The sequence below is a fragment of the Cetorhinus maximus genome, chromosome 1 (assembly GCF_964194155.1).
Source record: "Cetorhinus maximus chromosome 1, sCetMax3.hap1.1, whole genome shotgun sequence".
NCBI lineage: Eukaryota > Metazoa > Chordata > Chondrichthyes > Lamniformes > Cetorhinidae > Cetorhinus > Cetorhinus maximus.
This window is the reverse complement of record NC_135879.1, coordinates 204,977,382-205,000,954: the sequence shown is the minus strand read 5'-3', so window position 1 is coordinate 205,000,954 and position 23,573 is coordinate 204,977,382. Positions and strand designations below refer to the sequence as shown.

General features: G+C 38.2%; 1 protein-coding gene across 2 annotated transcripts in view; it reads left to right on the top strand.

The window, feature by feature from the left end:
• wdr7 (WD repeat domain 7) overlaps positions 1-23,573 on the top strand; it is a 748,403-nt gene that overhangs the window by 311,383 nt on the left and 413,447 nt on the right. For both annotated transcript variants that reach the window (XM_078552151.1, XM_078552141.1), the window contains one exon: positions 5,621-5,734. In XM_078552151.1, coding sequence (XP_078408277.1) covers positions 5,621-5,734 — 114 coding nt within the window. The remainder of the gene's footprint in view (positions 1-5,620; positions 5,735-23,573) is intronic.

The window sequence follows — 23,573 nt, the reverse complement described above, 5'->3', positions numbered from 1 at the left end:
AGAAAATGTCACTGTCCTGTGGTGTAGGCCTGTGGAAATGCTATTATAGACTTTTTAAACTTCAGAGTTTAACATTGGGAAATTGTTTTAAGGTTTTATTTTTTAAAAATCTAGCAATATTAATAAAGCAGGGCGCTGTGGAATGTTGTACTCCTACAACAAATATAAAGCAGGTGCTCCACACCTGTTCTTCTTCAATCTGATGGTGACTTGTTAGAAACTGGCTTTGTTACTATTGATGTTGTTTGATATCCTTGCTGAACCAAGCATTGACTGTGTTGTGTTTGGAGAATTTTGCAGCATTTAGCATTTGTCAGGAATGGTTGGTATTCCCTCTTTTGTAAATCTGTTTTCTGTTTGCTATTTAGTATAGGTGCCCCACCTGACAGCCACTCCAAGATCCTTCATTTTGCCAAGCAGAAATATTATATTTTAGTAATAACAAATTCTATTAAATGGCTTCAAAAAAAAGCCAAATTCAAAGGTAACATTATTTACAGGAAGTTTTACCTTTCATAGAAAAATTGTTTAGTTGTCCTATCTAGAGTATTGATGCAAAAACACAAACACAAAATCTATTCCTGAATATGAGTAGAAGGAATTCTTGCTATAATGAAACAGAAAATAGCATTCCCAGTATCATTACTTCAGAGCTATGCCTGTGCTTGATTTTTGCATCACGTCCCAGGTTTCCATAGAAAAGCACGAGTATAATAGTGTCGTGGAGCGCCAAACTGATCAATACAAAGTCAGCTGCTGTGTTTTCCTTGGGAATCTGTTTCTTTAGAGCTGTTGAAATTTTTTAAATCAATATTGATTGAAGAGAATTAGTGTTTGAGAGAATGGTTGGACTTGCTGAAAATGCCAGCTACTTCATGATATTTACAGAGAACAGAGCCGCTTCTGAAGGCTTTAGAGATTTAAAAGGGTTACCAGGTGCATTTGAAGACACCCTTATAAAATGTCGGAAGTACAATGATTAAAGTTTTATGCTTTTTCTTTTTCTGATGCTACAGTTATTTTATTTTGTATTCTTTTAAACTTTGTTCAAATTCTGTGATAAAATCTCAGGAATTGGCCTGAACTTTGAAAAAGAAAAGATCTGGCTCAGGATTATATAATCTTCAATGTTTTAATTGTCATCTGATAGAAATGATTGACATTTCTATCCAGTATTAAAGCAAAGTTAATGTATTAATTGTTTTGAGAAGTGATTTGTTCACCTTTTTTGTAAAGTAAAAAATGACCTACAGGTTTACATAGATCAGAGTAATCTTGCACTAGTTGCAATAGAAGGAGCTCTTTGTATTAGCCATGTCAGCTCAAGTAAAAGTGATCAATTTTGCATTATTTTATAAATCAGGCTATAATTTTCCATGAAGAGAAATCAAGCCCTATTTATTGGATAGTCATGTAGAGATCTGGTTGTTAACAACACACAAATGTTTTTGTTTCCATTATAGAAAAACAATTGTGACTGCTAACGTTAAATTGTCATGTGACAAATTCTTCTGAAACCTGAATGCATTCCAACAGCAATTTATAGAAACCTAGTACTTTTTTGACTGGCTTTTCATCTTTAGAACAAGATTCTAAAAAGCATAACTGAAAAATGTAATCATTGCAAATAAGTTATTGTGTAATCTGCTTTAAGTTTATTTAGGTAGCAATGGAGCGCAATTGAAGTGATGTAACTAAGATGGTTAACTCTCAAACTTAGCATTAATGATCAATGGAGTATAGGACAAGTAACATAATTGATATTCCAAGAACCTTAATTCAATGGACACGTTAACAAGAGTTCCAGAAGATCCCATTGTCTAGAATGGAATTCCTGAGGCAGTCATTGCATTGACACTCGTGTTTCATGTAGGTTTTTGGCCATTACTGTAGATTAAATAGCATTTTACTGAATTCATAGATTACATGTTGCGATAGGATGAAGAACGACTAACGTGGTTAGGTGGTCTAATGAATTTCTCTGCTTTCACATGGCTTATCAGCAGGAGTAGGAAATTTTATGGGGAGGGCTTCTGTTAATTTCCCAACATTTAGGGATGCAATGCTTGTATAATTTGAGATGTGATGTCGTGAGTATAACGTACATAGAAGGATAAAGATGACTTGGATCTCTGATGCCAAAGATTTTGAGTACTGGAGTTGTCATGTCATTTCTGAGTCTATTGTAGACTAATTGATGGAGATTGATTGCTCAACTACTCTATAATCATTGTAACATATGAGTACCAGGATGCGGAACTAGTTAAACCTTGAATTATTTCATCCAGTAAAACCCATGTTCCTAAGTTATGTGAGCTTTTGTTTGTTCCTCTTATATTATACTTATCAGGTAATATCTGAAACAATGTCTGCTGCTTTCCAAATAACACAAATTCAGAGCATATGGTGGTATGCTTTTCTGTGCTAAAAGTAAGATATACCAAATTACTATTGAGGAACAAAACCAATTTTTGATCCTTTAGTGTGAAGTTTTCAACAAGAACATGAACGGATGAAAAATTACCCTATTTTATTCTGTTGTTTCATGATTTAAAAAGATCAGTCCTGTTTCACATGTTATTAAAAGCCTATAAACAGAAGAGATGACCACAGTTTTTAAAGGGTAAAAAGGTACAAGTCAGTCATGTACTGTTCTCATTATCACTCAAATGCATGCCACGTAGTTATCTGCTGTAGTCACAAATGAGAAAAATTGAAACTGGTTCACGTGGCATGCATGATCAGCCAATCTGAATGGTAGGGCTTGGATTCCCATCAGGCTCCACCTTCAAGGCCTTGACTACAGTGAACTCTCAATCTGTGCACGCTCCTGAACACTGATTTGTCTGAGTTGGTGTGCTCCTGTGCATGCAGACAGCCAGACAGGCACTGTCTAAAGTGGCTGGGGAGCCTGCCATTGATCGATTGAAATGGTGTGAAGTGAATTAATGTGAGGCAGGCAGTCTGTCTATCAAAGCGCACTAAGAATCTAGGGCAGAACTGATCTATGGTAGAAAGCTCAATTTACCGGAGGACTGAACCACATATATAATGGAGATATTTTGTACCAAATTCGTGTTCTCATATGAATTGAGGGAATCTAAGAACAGTCAGTAAACATGTCATTTTGAAAACCTATTTGCTGAGGCGATGTGTTATTTACTATTAAATTAATGTCATCAGTTAGCAGATTATAAAACACATTTGTAAGTAATCTATTAACATTGCATAGCACTTGGAAAGTTGAACTTGCCAAAAATTCTCAAGATCTTAGACTTGGTGGAACAGGAAACAAATCAGGAAAATCCAAATTCATGAATACATAGATTTATGTCTGCTGAGGGACCGATATAAAAGTAAATTTTCGGGCTTATAATATTTGATGGGGTGCTTGAAAAAGTCCAAGTGCAGAATGTGATATGATTTCAGTTCAAGAAATCAGCATAACAATGAAACATGCTGTAAAAATTAGGTTCAACGCTGCCTCGCTTCAGAATATAGCATGTTGGTCAACACGTGGCCTCCTTTTCAAATTTAAAGCTTATATATAAATTATAAAGATGGCACTTATACCACCATTGATTAAATGCTGAGGGAGATGAAAGTATTCTCAGCTGACTGATGAAGTTTGTTCTTTTAAAACAAATTCTCCAGATAGCTTATAACGTGGTTCCAAAGTAGGGAATTATCTGTTCAAAGGGGATTTTAAGCCTATGACCTAAAAAAGGTTAAGGGAACTAAATCTGTTATTAGAAAATAATAGTTTGTGGTAAAGGGGAGATAAGGTATAAGTTGAGTGATATAAAAGTTCTTCAAATTATATCCATATTTAGTGTAAGCATTAAAAACTAGGCAAATGACTGATCAATCAGGGAGATGAGTGATAAAGGCTTGGCACCAAATGACAACTTGCATTTTATATGACACCTTTAATGTAGGATGATATTGCAAGGCACTTCACAGATGCATAATCAAGAAGAAAATCAGTAAGGCAAAGGGGCAAATATTAGGAGGAATATTTTATGGAGGTCTTAAAGGACGAGAGAGAAGTGGAGGGTTTTATGGAAAGAATTGCAGAACGTAGGTAGTAGACATCTGAAGGTATGGCTGCTATTGGACCAAAGTGAGCCAGAGTCCGGTGGGTGGATAGTTTGTGAGACAGAGCGACTGCAGACCATGAACCTTTGAGGGGATTTAAATGCTTGAATGCAGACCTTAAATTCAAGGCATTGTGAAACTGCAAGCCAATGCAGGTCAGCAAGGAAAGCAATGAAGGTTGACCAAGATTGATGGATAAGATGCTGGCAGAAAAGTTTTGCATGAGTTGAAGTTTACATCTGGTGAAAGATGGGGTGTTGAGAGGGGAGCATGGAATAGCTGAGTGTAGTGGTGACAATGGTATGGATGAAGGTATTACAGCAAATGGGTTGAGATACGGGTGGACATTTGTCATGCTACAGAGGTTAATTAGTGTGTTTGTGGCCTGGGAAGGGAATCAAATTTATGTTCAAAGCATGGAGTTTGCGTTGAGGTCAAAAGTGAATGGACAAAATCTTCCGGTATCGGGGAGTGGTGATGCACTGAACTTGACACTGCTGGTGCGTGTTGGGACCCTGAGGAGGCCCTGATGTGCAGACATGCGCTGTAATTGCCTTGGAAGTTTAAACTTCTGATGGGCTGGTTTGTGATTCCTGGGACCCTCTGCAAATGTCTCTTACACTGGTCTCAATGTTGGAGTCTTGGCCTAGATACACTGTACTTACCCAGATACTTGCCTAGAATTGTTACTCTCGTCTAAACGCCACCCCCTCCCCCAACCCACATCCCGGACCTGACTAACCACTCCCCCCCCGCAACCTGACCACTCACTCACTCTCTCACTCACACATACTCACTCTCTTTCTCTCTCTCTCTCTCTCTCTCTCAAGTTATCTGTTGTTCTCTTCAATGGCCTCAATGTCTTCAATTTACTGTACACCAATATGCATATAATGCAAACTCTAAATCTTCAAGACTTATGCAATTCGTATTCTTCACTGTGCAGCCATCTACAAACATCCAGTGGTTCCCTCTCCCTCACCACATACTCTTCAAAATCACTCCATGGTTTTACCCTGCCCTATCTCTGTACCCACTATACTTCCAACTCTCGTGACTGTTTCCTACCCCACATTTTGCTTCATTATAGAGAGGAGTTTAGCCTTCAGAAAGCATATCCCAGCACTTTGGATTTTTCTTCCTCAGTCTCTCTCTGCTTTATTACCTCTTCTCTCATCTTCAAAGGCTTATAAGATTTTTCTGATGCTCTCACACTTCTTAGTTTCATCCACTGCTCCTCTTGTAAAATGTTTTAGCATGTTTTGTTACATGAAAAATACACCATGAGTAAGTTGTTGCATGCTTGAAGCTTGCTTTGCCCAGCAGAACAGTGTTACAAGTAATCAGTATGACCTAGCTCTTCATTCGAGTGCTTTAGGAAGTATATGTGATTGCTGTACTCATTAGTGAATTATATGTGGCATTGGGGATTTAAAGGCTAAGGATTAAATTTAATTCAAATTTTATTTTTTTTAAAATCCAAAAACTGTGGTTGTAAATTTTTTGATGGATTGCTTTTTAGCTGGCGTGACAACAGAAGCCTTACAAGCTGTTGGTGCAAGTCCAGATTTACAAGGAGCTGATGCCAAAGTTCAGGAAGAAGAGCCTGACCTAGCAGATGATGACATTACTACAGGTAAGTTGTTCTGCTTCCAAATCTATGAAGGGCCATTTTATTAAGGAATGTTTTCTTGATCTTGTTTTAAAGAAATCTTAAAATGAGATTCATGATACTTATGAAACAATGACTCTGTTGTGTTAACCTTCCATGACGATGCAAAACTTTTGTTCTAATTATAATACATAAAACAGTCATTGCCAAATTAGGATCATGTGATGCTTGCGAATGCTTTTCATCGCAGTCAAATTAAGAACTGTCATGTAATAGTTTCCACTAACTAAGTTTAAACTTGCTCTCATCTTCGTACTTATAAAGAAAGGTTAATTTTGTAATACAGTGTTAATTGTAATGCTTTGCTATGTTCAGAGTGCCCATTTATTGATAAAACACCTCTGCTTGTGACCTTTGAATTTATGTGTACAGTAGCATTTATAGACTTGCGCTATCTAGCTGGATGGAATGTTGTTTTGTATAATGGTGTTGCAGACCTTGGCAAACACTGTGGGAATTATCCTATTTCCTGATGGCATATCTTGGTAAATTAGGTTGTATAGCAGATTTGTATTTTGATTTGTGTACTTTAGGATTTATTTTTGACATTGCTATTTTACCCTTAATTGCTTATGTACTGGTAATCAAATAGAGGTTCTAGCTTCTGCAGAATTTTGATCAGGAAACGAGGTAATTGAATGTGACAACTATGATACTAAAGGATTCCAGTGTACACAAAGATGATGAGTTAGTATTTTTCACATGCTGCTCTTGTTTCCTAAATACATTATTGACTCTCAAACAAACTATCTATAACAAACTGAATGCCTAATTTGAAAGGCTTTCTTTCTACATTGCTTTTTTTAAACTCCAAAATTATTTAAATATAATAATAGCCACAGTCCTCTGAATAGTGTCACATAATATTTATTTTCTAGTTGCTTTTAATAAATTCATAATATTTCCAACTTTATATTATATGACAGCTTTTCTGGTTGTGGGTTTTTTAGGTTTGAGCTTGCAGAATATTATCATTTAATGCTGACAATGAAGCAGAACTGAACCCATTGTGAAGACAGCCAAATTTAAAAATCCAAGTTAGGATGCTATTAAAAGAGCACTTTGGAATGAAGCACAATAAGTCCATTATTCTTCAGCACTTGGCTGTAAAGCCAAATTTTTGATTTTTTTAAAAACAAAAAATGCTCTCTTTTGTTTATTTCTCTGTGTTTCTGTGGCTGGATGCCTTCATCTCTTTCTCCCCATCCCCTTAAAAATAATGCACAAGATGCTGTTTTTTGTTTGTTATGAAGTACTCAAATCTTAAGTGTAAGACCTTTAAAGAATAAATGAACAGATAGATAGAGATGGAAATTGGTGGCCTTAATGGCGGCGCGGACATGTAGTTGGAGGGTTATTTCAGTCACCTACAACACCAAGGCTTTGGACAGTCTGGTTCAGCTTCAGATGGTTGCCAGGGAAAGCGATGGAGTCAATTGCTTGGGAATGGAGTTTGTGGCAGGGATAAAAACAATGTCTTCAGTCTTCTCAATATTTATTTGGAGGAAATTTCTGCTCATCCAGGACTTGATGCCGGACAAGAAACCTGATAATTTGGAGACAGTGGAAGAGTGAGAAAGGTGGTGGTGCAGTGGAGCTGCATGCCATCAGTGTATATGTGGAAACTGGTGTGTTTTCAGGCTATGTTGCTGAGTGGTAGCATGTAGATAAGAAATAGGAGGGGCCGAGAATAAATCTCTGGGGGTCACCAGAGATAATGGTGCACTAAGAGGAGCCATTGCAGGTTATTTTCTGGCTACAAATGTATAGATAAGAGTGGAACCAGACGAGTGTAGTCTCAGTCAGCTGGATGATGGAAGAGAGGCGTTTGCAGAGGATGGTGTCACAGGCTGCAGACAGATCAGGTAGGAGCAGTTTACCGTGGTCAGAATTACACAGGATGTCATTTGTGACTTTGGTAAGAGCTGTTTTGGTACATGAGTATTTGCAAGATATTCCTTTACCGTCACATTGTTAACTAATTCTTGTCTATTGCTCATCACTAAATTTGGTGTGGCCTAATCTTTTGTCAGTTCTAGAAAACTGCCCCTGATATATTCTAGAAATTCATTGCCTTTATTACATCAGCTATCCTGCTTCTCCCAGTGTATGTGAAAATTGAGACCTCCCATTAGAACCAGATTGTTTTTGTTGCATATTATATATGATGCTAAATGCAGATTTTTTTTATTTATTCATTCATGGGATGTGGGCATCACTGGCTAGGCTATCAATTATTGCCCATCCCTAATTGCCTTGTTCAGCGGGCATTTAAGAGTCAACCACATTGCTGTGGAGTCACATGTAGGCCAGACCAGGTAAGAATGGTAGATTTCCTTCCCTGAAGGACATTAGTGAACCAGATGGGTTTTTCAACAATCGACAATGGTTTGATGGTCATCATCAGACTTTTAAAATTCTAGATGTTTATTGAATTCAAATTTCACCATCTACTGGTCCAGTGACAATAGCACTATGCCACCGCCTCCCCCTCCTTTCTTTTGTAATAGATAATATAAGAAAAAAGTTGAATTAATTTGCACAAGATCACATAAATCACCAGATATCTTTTTTGATATTTGATAATTATGACTTATGGCCAATGCACTGGGAGAATTCTACACTTCCACTAGTGCCATCTGTTATGGCAGGCAGATGGTAAATGCCAAGCTGCTCAAATCCCAGAGGGAAACTTAAAACAGCTGCCACAACTATTTGCAATTTGTATATTTATTTCAAGATGTGTGCCTTGAATTCAGCAGTAATAAGTCCACCGAGTCTTAGAGGGTTTTTACAAAACTAAATCAAACATTTTTTAATAAAATAAATAATTTTAAGCACATTCATAGGTCTACAAATCACTACTATGGTAACTCCTAGTTAATCTAACTCCCAGTTACACCTCTGTTAAGGCAACAGTAAAACAGATTTAAACAGATCCAGGCAAAGCACACCCTGGACAGTTGAATTCAAAGTGAGTTTTTCCTCAGCTTCAGTTCCTTGTAGACAGCAAGTTGAGGCTTTTCACAATTGTGTTAGATCTTACAAAATGCCTTCCCTTGCACACAGCATTCTCTCCTTTATACATATTTTCCCCTTTGAATGCAAATTCCCATTGTTTCACTACATCTTTGGACTTTACCTCTCTCATGATAAAAATCTATCATAGTACCAATTTTACCAGTAATCTCTGAGAATTGGCCAGGATTTTTCAGCCGGCGTGCGGGGGCGGGCCTGACAAACTGGCGCGTAAAATGATGCGCGACGATGTCGGGCGTGCATACTGACGCCATTGCATTGTCTCACGATGTTTTGCTTGACAGGCGCACGCTGGAGTCGGCTGCGTGCCCGCTGATAACTGATAGGCCTATTAAGGTCATTAATGAATTAATTAACGTAATTGTCTATGGTGCCTGTCCAACCTTAAGATTGGCGGGCAGGCGAAAAGGCCAAGCAGCCTTCACGTTTTTTTAGGAAACCTCATCCACGAGTGGGATGAGGTTTCCTAAAGCTTTTACTACTTAAATTTTAAAAATTTCTGAAATATAAAACCAGGTCCCATCTCGTGTGATACAGTCACATGAGGGGACATGTTTAAGTAAAATTTCAATCCATTTATTTATTTATTTCAAAAGCACTTCAATCTTCCTGAGGCAGTTTCATGCCTCAGGGAGATTGAAGCGGTCTTTCGCGCGCATGCTCTTTTGCGTCTTAAGCTGGGTGGGCCTCAATTGGCCCACCCACTCCCACCGAGCCTGCCCGACGCGGGAAAAATTCAGGCTTTTTGTGTTTTAACTTCTCCAGGCTAGGTGTAACATTTCACCCCCTCATTTGAACTCAAGCTAGTCTGGTTTATTTAAGAATGCAAATTTTCCCTTTACACCTCACATTCTAAAACTTCACCCATGATGACCTATTTAGCATTTCAAACCTAGCTTCTCTCCTTGCATCAAAGCCTTCAGACCAGTTGTCTCTATTCAGTTAAGCCACACACACGCACGTACACACACACACGTACACACGTATACACACACACGCGCACACACACATACACGTACATACATAGACACAGACCCTACTATTACTCTACAATAAATTCCAAATAACATTATGAAAATTATTATATCTTCCTAACACATCAGATTTTTAATGTCCACCTGAGAGGGCAGATGGACCTCAATTTAACATTTCACCTGACAAAGGCACCTCTGATAGTAAAGCATTCCCTCAGTACTGCACGGAAATGCCTGTCCAAATTATATGCTCAAATCTCTGGAGTACGACTCAGCCATTGCTTGAAACATTCGGAACTGCCCTCTGTAGAACGGCTTATGGTGGAGAGTGCAATAACATCTTTGCATAGTTGTGAAGTGTCTGTAATATATTGTCAAAAGGATCCTTCCAAACATTTCTATGTTTTATTGAGGTTTATTTACCATCTTTATAAATATGAATTGAGTAAATAGAGCCCTGCAAATTTTTTCAAAAATAATAACCCCCAAATTAAAAATCAGAGGTTTTCAATGTTTCTCAAAATCTGAAATTGTTCAGAGAATCCAGTGCAACCTTTCCATGTGCATAATATTATTAGGATGAAGAAAATAATTGGTATGCTTTTTTTTCTCAGACTATAAGAATGAACAGAAATTATTTTTTATGAACTCTGCTTCTTGTAGAAAAAATTCAGGTTTTTAATGTTTTTGTAAATAACTATGCATTTCTTCAGCTTTGTAGGGTTTTACAAAATAAACTGTTATAAAGAACAGGAGATGGAATCTAAGGGAAAATTGGTGAAGGGAAATAGACAACTTGCATAATACATAGTAATATATGTGAAAGCAATGGATGTAGACAAAAGTTTTGTAATCTAAATTTATATGAACAAATAAATCAATAGTATATTCAAGATTTTGGACAGTATAAATGCCTGAGATGTTTTAGTTCCTGTGGATCAGTTGACGAATGCGGTGCTTCCTGACTATTAAGGGTACCATACATAGCTAAGATATCTTATGGATCATTTAGGTGTTTTTAAGTTTATTGAAGATGTTTTTTGAAAGTTGAATTGTCCTTATGGATTTTTAGTAATTTCAAAGAATACATTGTGTGTACACACATAGTTAAGCACACAAAAAGTGATTGACAATGATAAAAGCCATATCCCATACAACAATAGCTAGATTGATCATTTATACTCGCAAGACCTTTGTAACGCGCACAAATCTATGGGTTTAGGTAAACGGGCAGGCTCGCCTTTGCTAAATATCTCTAAATCTGCCTGTTTATTTCTATGGCAGAAGCCATGCACTGGTTTCCAGGCAGGTGTCAATTCTTCTTGAGTAGTTCAGTGAGGAGTGGGCTGTTTCATGCCTCTATTCTATATTATATTTTTATGGGCATGTTGACCTTAAGGTACCTGACATATTTTAATTGTACAATTTATGATTAGGACTGGAAGACCATGTTCTAGTTTAACTAATCACCAACTACCTGTGGAATGGACAACTGAAAATTCTCTATTAAACCTTTTACATGGTAGCCTATCACATTTAACATGTTTTTTGTTCCTGAGAAGATATGAATGCATCCCAGAATGGAACATTTAATCAATTTAGTTGTTTTGGAGGTGCACCTTTTTATGTTCTCTGAAGACAAGTGATGAGGCCCTTGTTACGATTGGGGCTCTCTCACAACTTTGTTCAAGTCTTCGGCAAGTGGCAATTTCCATTGGCATACTGCAGCCTTTAATTGTCCAAAATTATAACTGATGCTTTGATTGAATTGACTTGCTTGTTTCAGTGTTAATAATTATCCCTGTACTGAGTTATTTTGAACCTGAATTTTGTGTGATTTGTCTTGCCCCCCTGAATAGTTAGCAAATGATCACACTGACAGATTAAGGAGCAGCTAGATATGCAAAGCAAGATGCATAAAATAAATGATTTGCTGATGGAGTTCAATGGAGTAGGGTGCGGGATGGCTCGTATGGATTATAAACACCAGTATAGAACAATTGGGTCAAATGGCCTGTTTCTGTGCTGTTTAAATTTAGCTGTTTCTTTTCTTGTCAGTATATAATTTTGAAATGCCAAGAAGAAATCCTTGATTTTTTTAAAACGTTTGCTCAGTCACTTTTAAGGTGCTAATTCTTTCTTACTGTTGAGAACCTTTCAGTATCCCACCTAAGTAGCTATTCTTTATTAATTTCAACCCCTTTTTTATCTTCAGAAATAAAATATATGAAGCTCATTATGTTACCTGTCTTTGTTTAAACTAGTACCTATTGATTGCTCTGGCATAGCAGAGAGCATGCATTTGGCTGATGAGGGCTTCTGCAATCCATTCTGCGGATTAAGAGAATGCCAGGACCAGTTTGTTGTTCAAATTTATTTTATTAAAATACCGCATTAAAACATACAGACAGCAAAAAAGAAAATATTCCTGGGTAATATCTGGTGCTGTCAGCCTTCTGAACTTTGGTAGCAGCATTATCAAGAGATGCAGAGGTTGTCATTGTTTGCACTCACTGTATCTGCTTAAATATTTCATAACTATGTGTGCTTCAGTACAGGGTCTTAGAAAACTGTGAACTTATGGTAACATTTTCAGCTTGTATATACTGAACACATTGAAATATACATTTAACAGACAAAGCCAGGGTGTGGCTATGAATATTAAATGCTGTAACAGAATATGTAAAGGTCATCCATTGACTTCCTTTGAATAGACAAATCAGTTTTTTTTGTTTTGATGCATTATTGAAGAGCTTAGGCTTACCAAAATGTAACACAGTTGAATGTTTTATTTGAAAAAGAATTTCAACACATCTAGGAGTTCTGAAAACTGAATGTAGTTGTTCAATCTTTGCCATTACAATCTCTGACTTCAGAGCCTTTCAAATATCTTACAACCTGAAAGAAGCACTTTCTGAGCCATTTATTACTATCGATAAACACATAAAAAGACAATATTTTAATTATGGCAGAAATGTTCTGAAATGTCAAATATTGGTGAGACATGCAAGCTTATGTTATCCCCTTGCCACCCTATATTTGTATACAGGTGAAATAATGCTTGGAATAAAAACTCAGGTTTTTTTTTAAAGATGTTTGAGCCCCAGCATATGTCAGTCAATGTTCAATAACAGCATCAAAAGCTTGAAGTTCTAATTTAGCGATTCAGTTGCTATTTTGCTCCCTTCCTAGTTGCTCAAATTGTCATCACACAAAGATGAAAGAAGTTCGACTTATTTTTTATTGTCCTCGTCATTTCTCATCTGGCTTTCATCTCAGCCAGACTTCTTGAGATGTCATGATAATCTGGCACCACTCATCCTTCTCCTGTATATCTTCAGTTTCAAATGCCTCTCATCCCCTATTTTCTCCAGTAGAATTAGTCCATTGCTTGTGTTATCTTTTGTTGCTACAGATGGGTTTGCTCATTGTGCATTTAGCCGGACCATCAATGGCCATTTCTTGAATATGTATAAAAGTACTGAGGTTGGCCTGTTCATTTGGCCGACTCAAGTTGTTTTCATGTTAATTTGATGCATATCTCCATTTTGATGTCTTTGCAGTCTCTTTCTTTCTCTGTCTTCCACCAGCAGAACATTTCAAAACTTGAAATCCTTTCTATCAGTTGGAGTTCATGGGGATGAAAATAATATAACAGATTGGCAGTTCTTGTCAACTTCTTTTCTAGGTTTAACTAGTGGATCCTGATCCTAATTAAATCTGGCTTATAATTGATAACTTTGTGTCCTTGGCTGTCCCTCAGTTTGAGAACAGCATCTACTCAGATTTGCAAGTTCCTGCTTTGGGTCCTCAAGTGACTGAGCAGGCCAATTTTCAACCTGCAGACCTTTGGGCACATGGGGCAGGACAGCCCTTGAGTTAGTCGGATCCCATGTGCAGGATTTGCTCCCTTTACTCTCCTTTGCTTTTATTCTGCCTCTTCATTAAGGCGTTGGGGCTAGAAGCTTGAAGGACAAGTTGTTGCTCCACCTATTCATTAAGGTCAGTGCCACCGTGCAGCAAAGAGAGCTTCAGAGTGTCGTTGAAATATTTTCTCTGTCCTCCCCTGGAATGTTGGCCATTTCAGTGTTGAGAGAACAGGCCCTTTCAGGAGAGACAGTTTTCAGACATTGAGATACAGTGGCCAGACAATCGAAGTTAATTTTGCATGAGTTTTGCCTGAATGTTTGTGGTCCTGGCTTCAAGAAGGGCACTAACTTTTGTTTGAATCAGAAGGATGTGGGAGCGGCATTGCTGATCGAATTTCTTTGGTGCTCTTTTGTGTCACTGATGCACAGTCCTGGTCTCGCTGTACAGGAGTGTGGTAACGAAAATGGCTCTGCATGCTAGGACTTTTGTTGACTTGCGAAAGTGTTTGTTGTCAAACACTCACTGCTATCATCCAAAGAGAGTTGAAATGACGTAGCAGTGCTGTTGTCGGATTTCTTTGTCAATGGTGGCCTCTCAAGAAAGGCGACTGTCGAGATATGGGAAGTGCTCAGCATATTCCAGAGTCTCTCCTTCAATATATATGGGAGATGAAATACTTGGCTGACCAGGTGTGGGTTTATATGAGTTTTGTTTAGATAACTTTCAAGGATAGGCTGAGTTTCTTGCTTGCAGAATTGAAGAGATTGAGAGTGACTTGCAAGTTTGATGCAGGGTCAGCAACAAAACTGCAGGCATCCGCATACTGTATATCATATTTGTCTGTGGTGGTTAGTTTAGTTTTGACAACCAAGGTTGCAGAGTTTCCTATCTAGATGGTATTTAATACTGACACTAGAGAACAATTGATCTTCGATGAGGTGAATAGCCATCACCTGGTATATTGTAAATACTATGAGCTATCATGCAGCCTTGCTTGAACCTCGTCTAGATTTTGAAGCTGTTTTGATATCTCCCACTCGAGACAGTTGCAATCTGTTAGCATGGAGCAATTGCTGGATTGTGAAGAATATCTTGGACATCCAAATTGTTGGAGCACAAGCCAGAAAACCTCACAATTTACTACTACTAGTATAATACTTATCACTACTAGGTATTGCTAAAATTTCTGTACTGCATCAGGGTGCCTTCTTTTTGGGACAACTTCTAATCCCCACCTCAGGAGCACTAATTCATTTGCCTAGTTACCTTATTATTCCCACAAATTGATTATTGTGTATACTTTCATGGAAGCAATTTGTCATAGAAGTGGCCAAAATTCCACACAATAAGTGAAGCTACTTGTCATCTGGAATATAACAATGACCATCTTTCAGTCCAGCCACTGAAATCATACTTAGCATACAAGAAGGGTGTAATGCTTGATTATCAATTATCATAGCCCCAGGATTACATGAGTTCCTCAGGGCGACATACTTGGCTCAGCTATCTCCACCTGTTTCTTTAATGAACTTTCCTCCAGCACAACGTCAGGAATGTAGCTGTTTGCTGCCAATTTCGCATTGTTTATCTCAATTCAAAATTTCCTGATATTGAAACAACCTATACCAACATACAGCAGGACCTCAATAAAATCTTAGGCTGTCAGGTGGCAAGCAACATTCATGCTAATAAATACTAAGCAGTGACCATTTCAGAGAATAATTAGTTTACTCTGTGCGATAAGCTAATTTGAAACTGGAATATTGTGGACAACATATTAGCTCAATCAATTATTAGTCAAATGTTTATCTTAGTGCATGTGTGTATATCACACAAATTATGTGTATGTGAATCTATATATGAAAGCTGGCAAGTTAGATGTGATAACTACGATATAGTTCCACTGAACCATTGTTGGGATCTGGTAGCTAATTGTGCTAACTGTATAATATACTAATGAAATGAAGTGAATGCATTTTTTTAATGCATTAGCCTTCTGAAAGATCTTTGTTACAGATTGCATACTAGAATGTCCAAATGATGAAATTCAGAGAATGTACAAATTTTGGCCAGATGAAAGAGCTGAATTAATTGCTAGCCATCATTAATGATGGGTGGTTCAACTGGATGCAATTTCGATCAATTACCCCAATAATTTTCTAATGCATTCACTTGATTATACCATTAGCAGCCAATTTATAAAACACAGAAACATGAGCAAAGTCAAATGCCTAAATGGACCCTTTTTTTACTGTTTAGGTTTTCTTCCTGGAATAGAAATACAGATGTAAAGCTGGTCCTTTCTTCCTTAGCCTTTTTTTCTCCAGCAATTTTTCTTACCTCTTGCTGGGCTACCAATTTTGGCTCAGATCGGTGAACTTGGCATAGAATGGGGAACAAATGTGAAAGAACAACAGACTTCCATTTATATGGTGCTTTTTCACAACCTCAGGACTTCTCAAACCACTTTGCAGCCAATGAAATACATTTTTGAGGTGTTCTCACTGTTGCGATATAGGAAGCATGCCAGCTATTTTGTGTGGCGTGTTCCCATAGACAGCAGCGTGACAATGACTAGATCATCTGCTTTTGTGATGTTGATCGAGGGATAACTGTTGGCCAGGATGCCAGGGATAATTCCCTGCTCTTTGAATAGTGCCATGGTATATTTTATGCCCAGCTGAGAGAATGGACAGGGCCTTGCTTTTAATGTTTCATTTGAAAGATGCCACCTCTGACAGTACTGCACTGGAATATCAACCAAGATTGTGTGCAAGTCTCTGCAGTTGAACTTGAACCTCTAACCTCTTAACTCAGAGACAAGAATGCTATCAACTGAACCACAGCTGTTACCTGTGAGATCATTGTGAAATATATGGCCTAACTGCTCACTTGCTAAATTGAATTCATGTTGAGCAGGGTTCCTAATGGTGACACTCTTGCTTTAATATCATGATTTCACAGTCACATCATGAACCTACCTAATTTTGATAGTTAATCATTTTTAATCTCAAGTTTTATTTAATTTTTATACATGTTAATCCCAGAAGTGACTGTTGTAAGTATGTTGGTGGAGTAAGAACTTTGAGAGATTACTGTATGCAAGAATAAGCTGTTTTGCTGTTGAAGAAATCAATATTGTAACTCTGCAGTTTTCTTTAGAAAGTTGGGAATAAGAACTGTGTAATACACTCTGCATAATAACATCATCTTTGTTAATAGATATAGCAGGGCTTGCAGGGAAGCTGGTGGTGGTAATGTGAATAATAGTGATAAGATCTCGAATTGCTAGAAATAGACTAAAAACCCAAGAATGCAGGCAACAAAAAAGGTGATTCATTCCATCCACTTTCTCATGTTGTTTACTGACTATTTTTAGCCCTTTCTTGGGTGCAAAGATCTGACCGTTTTATTTTAAATCTAAGGTTAGGTGAAGATCCAAGGACCAAATTCAGAAGAGAGAGGGACATTAAAAAAATGGGTGAAATAAATTAACTAGTCTCTAGATGAATGCTACAATCGAATAAGCATTTAATTGTGGTAGGTCACATTCTATTTCAGATGTTTAGATATTGTGATAGTTTGTTAAATATAGTTTGTAATGAATAGTTGATGGGAAACAGGTGGGTTCTTGGTGGCCAAATTATAACTCTGGTTCACGCTAGGTGGCTGACAATCACGTGGTTTAGTATACCACTGTGCTGTATTAGGATTGTGCAACAAAATCCTTGTCAGCGGAGCTCAAATTCCAAAACAAAACAAAATGCCATTTGGGAGCTATTACAAACAACTCAAGAATTAAATTTTAACTGTAGAAAATAGGGCATCCTGTTAAATTATAAACAATCCAATGCAATTCATGCAGGTTTGGAGTTAATTACCATTACAATTAAAAGGTTGGAGCCATGTTGACTTAAGATTTAACAACTAGAAAATTAAGATCATAAAATGGCAGGTGGGCTTACTTAGCTAAAGGTCTGGAGACATGACACCTGCAGTCATTCCAGTAAAGGAAAAGTTATTCATATGGTTTCCCAGAATTAAGTAAAGCTTTCACATTAAAAGGTAGTTAATTAATATTTCTAACTAGGAACATGCCGTGTCACATTGCCATGGAGATGGGTGGAGCTTAGTGAGATTCTTTGTTTTGAGGTTATCTCTTTAAATTCAGTTAGTGCATAGCCAGCAGGCAAAACTGGTGATGTTTGGAAAGCAGCTAAGAGACTCTGTCAGATTTGGGTCATACGTAGCTTCCAGCTCCTTGGAAGTCAAGAGATAAAGCAAAGCTACATCTGAAGTAGAGTAAATGCTAGATATATCATCCATGACCCAGCCTGTGATTGGGAGCTGGTATTCAGTATAATAAAGTTGATAAGTCGAAAAAAATGACTAGAAGATTCCTTTAGCTGGAAGCTGAAGGAAAAAAAAATACAGTAATCTTCTCAGTGAAAGGCAATTAAGCTTTTTGCACAACACCATCTTCAAGATAAAATTCTGGAAGTATTCAGCTCGATTGCAACTTGAAACCATAACAGTGGGCTATTGGAAACCAAGGGTGTTTTCTGATGTTTTAAGCTACTGTACAAGAGTTGCTGGGAGGTCCATGTTTGAGCTGTGGAGCCTAGAGTCATGAGGCTTTAAAGGAAAGTTGAAGGGTCACTTAGCCAAAAGCTAATGCAACAACTCCCATGAAACTTGGTCCCTTGGATAATAGCTGGAATGTGGAAAGAGAAATCAGAGTAAAAAATAGAACTGTACTTACAGCATAAGTCTTGATCAGCTATAGGATTAAGTTAATAGTGCTTATTTTGTTTAGTTCTTTTTGATATACAATGAAGTTGTTTTCGTTGAACAAATGTGAAACCTTGTGGAGTACTTTTGTCAGTTAATTGCTGGGTGTTTGGATTTATTTAAATACTAACAGTCCCTAACAGGATCATAACAATGGTCATTACCCTGACACTCTTGTGGTGTGAATGCTATTTACCACTTATTGACCCTAGCCTGGTTGTTGTTAAAGGCTTGCTGCATATGGACACAAACTGATTCATTGTGAGGAATTACAAATGGATCTGAACACTCTGCAATTATCAGTGAACAGCTCTACCTTTGCCCTTATGTGGGAGTGACGGTTATTGGTGAAGCAGTTGAGGTTAGGGTCAAGAATATTGAGGAACTCCTACAATATTGACATAAGGCTGAGATAATTGGCCTCTAACAACTGCAATCACCTTCCTTTGTGCTCGGTATGAGAGCCCTCCGACTGATTCCCATTGGTTTCTGTTTTACTCAGGATCCTTGGTGCTAGACTGAGTTAAATTCTGCCTTGATGTCAAAACAGTCACTCTTGCCTCATCTCTGCAATTCAACTCTTTTGTTTATGCTTCGACCAAGGCTGTGATGAGGTCTGGAGCAGAGTGGTGCTGGTAGAACCCAAACTGAGCATTGGTGAACAGACTGTTGATAAGTAAGTGCAACTTAAGAATACTTGGCAACTGCTTTCACACTTTGCTGTTTCCTGAAAGTCCTGAAGGAAGTATCTGTTACTTTGGCCAATGGCAAGTGGGAAGACAACCAACAGAGCTAATTTTAAGAGCCTGTTTCATTATACACTTGACAGGTGGTATAGCTTGGGTGCAGATTTGTGGTTTCATTATTGTTCATGTGTAATTATCTAAAATGAACTGCTATCTGAACAATCATGGCAGATTTTAGCCCCCAACCCCAAGCATGTGAAACGCTCTGCTGCTATTCAGTACTCTATCAAACAGTTATTAAAAGCTCAAAAATATTGATAGAGAGGCAAACCTTAATTTCAGCCCTGATTGGAAATTCACTATTTTACCATAGCTATAGTCACCACCAAGGTACGTTTTTATTGAGGTACATGAAAAGTGTAGGGTTGTTTTTAGTTTTGTGAAGGCATTACAAATTTTTGAAATTTGGAATGTGATGAGAGCTAGAGCAATCAAGACTGGTTGTGACCATAACTTTAAGATATTAATTGAGAAGAACATATGTATGGCAAAGGCCAGGGTAATGGATTGGTAAAAAAAATCAATATTGAGGAGCAGAGGATGGAACTTGAAAATAATGAACAGCAATTGGCAAACACTGATGTAGAAAAGCAATTGGAAACATTTAAAACAGTGTTCAGCAGAGTCCAGGAAAATTATATTTCACTAGTAAAAAAACCAAGAACAACCTAAACATTAATGAGACATCGCAGATGAATAAAGATTTGGGGCAAACTGAGGGAAAGGAACAAATTATAAATTAAGTACATGGACAGCACATGATAGACTAATGAATAAGGTCAGAGCATGTGGAGACAAGGGGCAGGTAGGTAGCAGAATGAATAACCATCTGGTTTCAAAACAGAAAGCAGAGAAAGTAGCTATTCAGAATGGCAGAAGGTGGGAGATGGTGTCCCATTAGTGCTGGGACCAGTGTTGTTTTCAATCTTTATTAATGTTACTGACTTTGGAATCAAAATCACAGTTTCTAAATTTGTGGGTGACACCAAGTTAGGAGAAGTAGCCAATACTGAGGAGAATTGCAACAAATTACAAGAAACAGAGAATGGTTACAGCACAGAAGGAGGCCATTTAGCCTGTTGTGTCCATACTGATCCTCTGAATTAGTCTATTATGTGGACACTTATTGAAGACTTTTTGGAAATCTGGATGAATTACTTCTCCTGCATTACCATTGTCTACTCTCTTTGATGCCTTTTCAAAGAATTCAATGAGGCAATGAGGCAATGAGGCAATTCAATGAGGATTTTGCAATCCATATTCGTTATTATATTTGTGACCTCAAGAAGACATTAAAATACCTCAGAATGGGCATATAATTGGCAAATGAATTTCAACACAGATATATGAGAGGTATTCTATTTTGGTAAAGAAAATGAGTTCACATTACTTGAAAAATAAGAATCTAACCTGTGAGGAAAAGAAAAGGGATCTCGGAGTACAAACACATATATCACTAAAACTGGCGGCGCAGGTTAATAAGGCCATAAAAAATAAAGCAAGCCAAGCACTAGGGTTTATTTCCAGAGGGATAGAATTGAAAAGTAGAGAAGTTGTACTAAACTTGTATTGAACCTTGGCTAGACCACATTTGGGATACTGTGCACAGTTCTGCTTGCCATATTATAAAAATTACATAGAGACACTGGAGTGGATGTAAAAAGGATTTACAAGGATGATGCAAGAAATGCGAGGTCATACCTGTCAGGCAAGGATGAGCAGACTTTTTCTGTCTTGGAAAAGAAAGCTGAGGCATGACTTTTAAAATTATAAAAGGTTTTGATGGTGGACACAATGTTTCCTGTTGTGGGAAAGAGCAAAACAAGCTCAATGTGTAGGATAGTCACCAAGAAATCAATTGGGGAATTCAGAAAAAGCTTCTTTACCTGAGAGTGGTGAGAATGTGGAATCTAGTACCACAGTGAGAGATTAAGGCAAATAGTAAGTATAGATGCATTTAAGGGAAGAGTAAATAAGCATATGAGAGAGAAGGGGATAGAGGGTTATGCTGGTCATACAGCTAAGGAATGATAGGAGGAGGATTGAGTGGAGATTAAATGCTGGCATAGACTGGTTCGGACAAATGGCCGTTTCTGTGCTGTATTCCATGCAAGACTGGAAACCTGACTTTCCATGAAAACATATTCTTACCATCCTAATGTAAAAATCCATTGTGGTTTCAAAATACCCATAGTGTGTACATACACATGTCACTGCTTCACTATGAAGTATAAAAAATAGGGAAAGGTTTATAATTTTCATTTTGTATGTGTGAAAGCAAGGCTAACCCTTTTGTGAACTGGATAAAATATGAGCTGCTCAAGGGTAGCCGATGTAGTATCAATGCTTTTGTTCAGGGTCAGCCCTTGAGATTGACCCATATTTCCAGAAGAAAAATCATACAAAAATCAAGCTGTGTGGCAAATAGCCTATTACTCCCACACCACTGCTTTGTACCCTGGAGTCCAGTTGAGTCACATGTACAGTGAGATTCTTTTGGCCAACTAAAGTACTTTGAACTTTTAAATAATGTCAGTTGTATATACCTCAAATGTTTCAGCAACCCCTAGGGGAAAAAATCTTAACTCAATAGGAGAGGATTGGAGTAATCTGTCAAATTTGACTTTTATTTTTTGAATCGAGCAAGCTTTTACCAAAATAATGTATTTCTTATTATAAAGAGTTGGTCTTGGTTCAGTGGTAATGACTTTGCCTTTGAGTCAGAAGTCATAGGTTCAGAGGCTAGGATTCTTGCAGCGAGTGACTCACCCCCTGACTCCCCAAAGCCTGCCCACCATCTACAAGGCACAAGTAAGGAGTGTGATGGAATACTCTCCACTTGCCTGGATGAGTGCAGCTCAAACAACACTCAAGAAGCTTGACACCATCCAGGACAAAGCAGCCCGCTTGATTAGTGTCCCATCTGCAAACATCCCCTGCCTCTGCCACCGACGCACAGTAGCAGAAGTGTGCATCATCTACAAGATGCATTGCGAGAACTCACCAAGGCTGCTTAGACAGCACTTTCCAAATGCTCAACCACCACCACCTGGAAGGACAAGGGCAGCAGACACATGTGAACACCACCACCTGCAAGTTCCCCTCCAAGTTGCACACCATCCTGCCTTGGAAATACATCGCCGCTCCTTTACTGTCACTGGGTCCTGGAACTCCCTTCCTAATAGCACTGTAGATGTTCCTACACCATATGGATTGCAGCGGTTCAAGGAGGCAGCTCACTGCTACCTTCTCAAGGGCAGTTAGCGATGGGCAATAAATGCTGGCCTAGCCAGTGACACCCAAACCCCAGGAATGAATTTTTAAAAATTGCTGCACTCGAGATTTGAGCTTAATGCAATTCCGGGGGGAGTGCTGCACTGAGCGATGCCATCTGTTGGGTGAGATGTGCTGGCACTGTTCACCTGTTCATTTGGATGTTTAAGTTCTGGGAGCATTATTCAAAGAGTGGGGACTTTCTCTTGTTGTCTTGCTTAATATTTATCACTCAATCAACATCGCCAAACCTGGATTAAATGGTTGTTTATCTCTTCTGTTTGTGGAACCATGCTATGTGAAAATTGACTGCCACATTGCACCAGTGGTTTCCTTTCAAAAGTACTTCATTGGCTGTGAATCACTCTGAGGACTTGGAAGAGCCTATATAGATGCAGTTTCCTTCCATGTTGTCCTTTAATAATTAAAGCTGACAAATGGCACTTTATATTGCAAGATTTTCAGACTTGAATCAGCTGTAATTGGCTTTCTTTAGAATGTGATAATAAATACCTGAGGAAGGATTTTTAAAAATAATTTTAATTCTAAACTAACCATGCTGTTCCAGATTCGGATCATTTCGTAAAACTGAGATTGTCTTCTTAGAAGAACAGTTAACTACATGAGGGGTAACTGGAAATAAACTCTTAGGGTAGAATTTTCCCCCCATTGGGAGGGTTTTGCGGGGGAGGGCGCAAACCTGATTGGCGACCCCTGATCAAGTCCACGCTTTTATACTATTTTATGTGGGCGGGCCAATTAAGGCCCACCCAACGTGACATGTGCCTGGAAGCGCTGGGCGCTCCCTGTGCGGGGGGGTGGGGGTTGGGGGGTGGGGTGGGGGGCGGGGGGTGGGGGGCGGGGGGTGGGGGTGGGGAGTGCAGAAATCTCGCCCCAGGGAGATTAGTTTTAAGTTTTAAAAGGTTAATAAAGTGGAGAAATAATTTTTATGACATGTCCCCTCATGTGAAACTGCCACATGAGCTGAGACATGTACATTAATTTTAATAAAAATTTGTGTGAAAATTTAAAATCATTCATGAAACCTCATCCCACCCGTGGATGAGGTTCCATGAAAAATGCGAAGGCCGTCTGGTAATTGCTTAATTG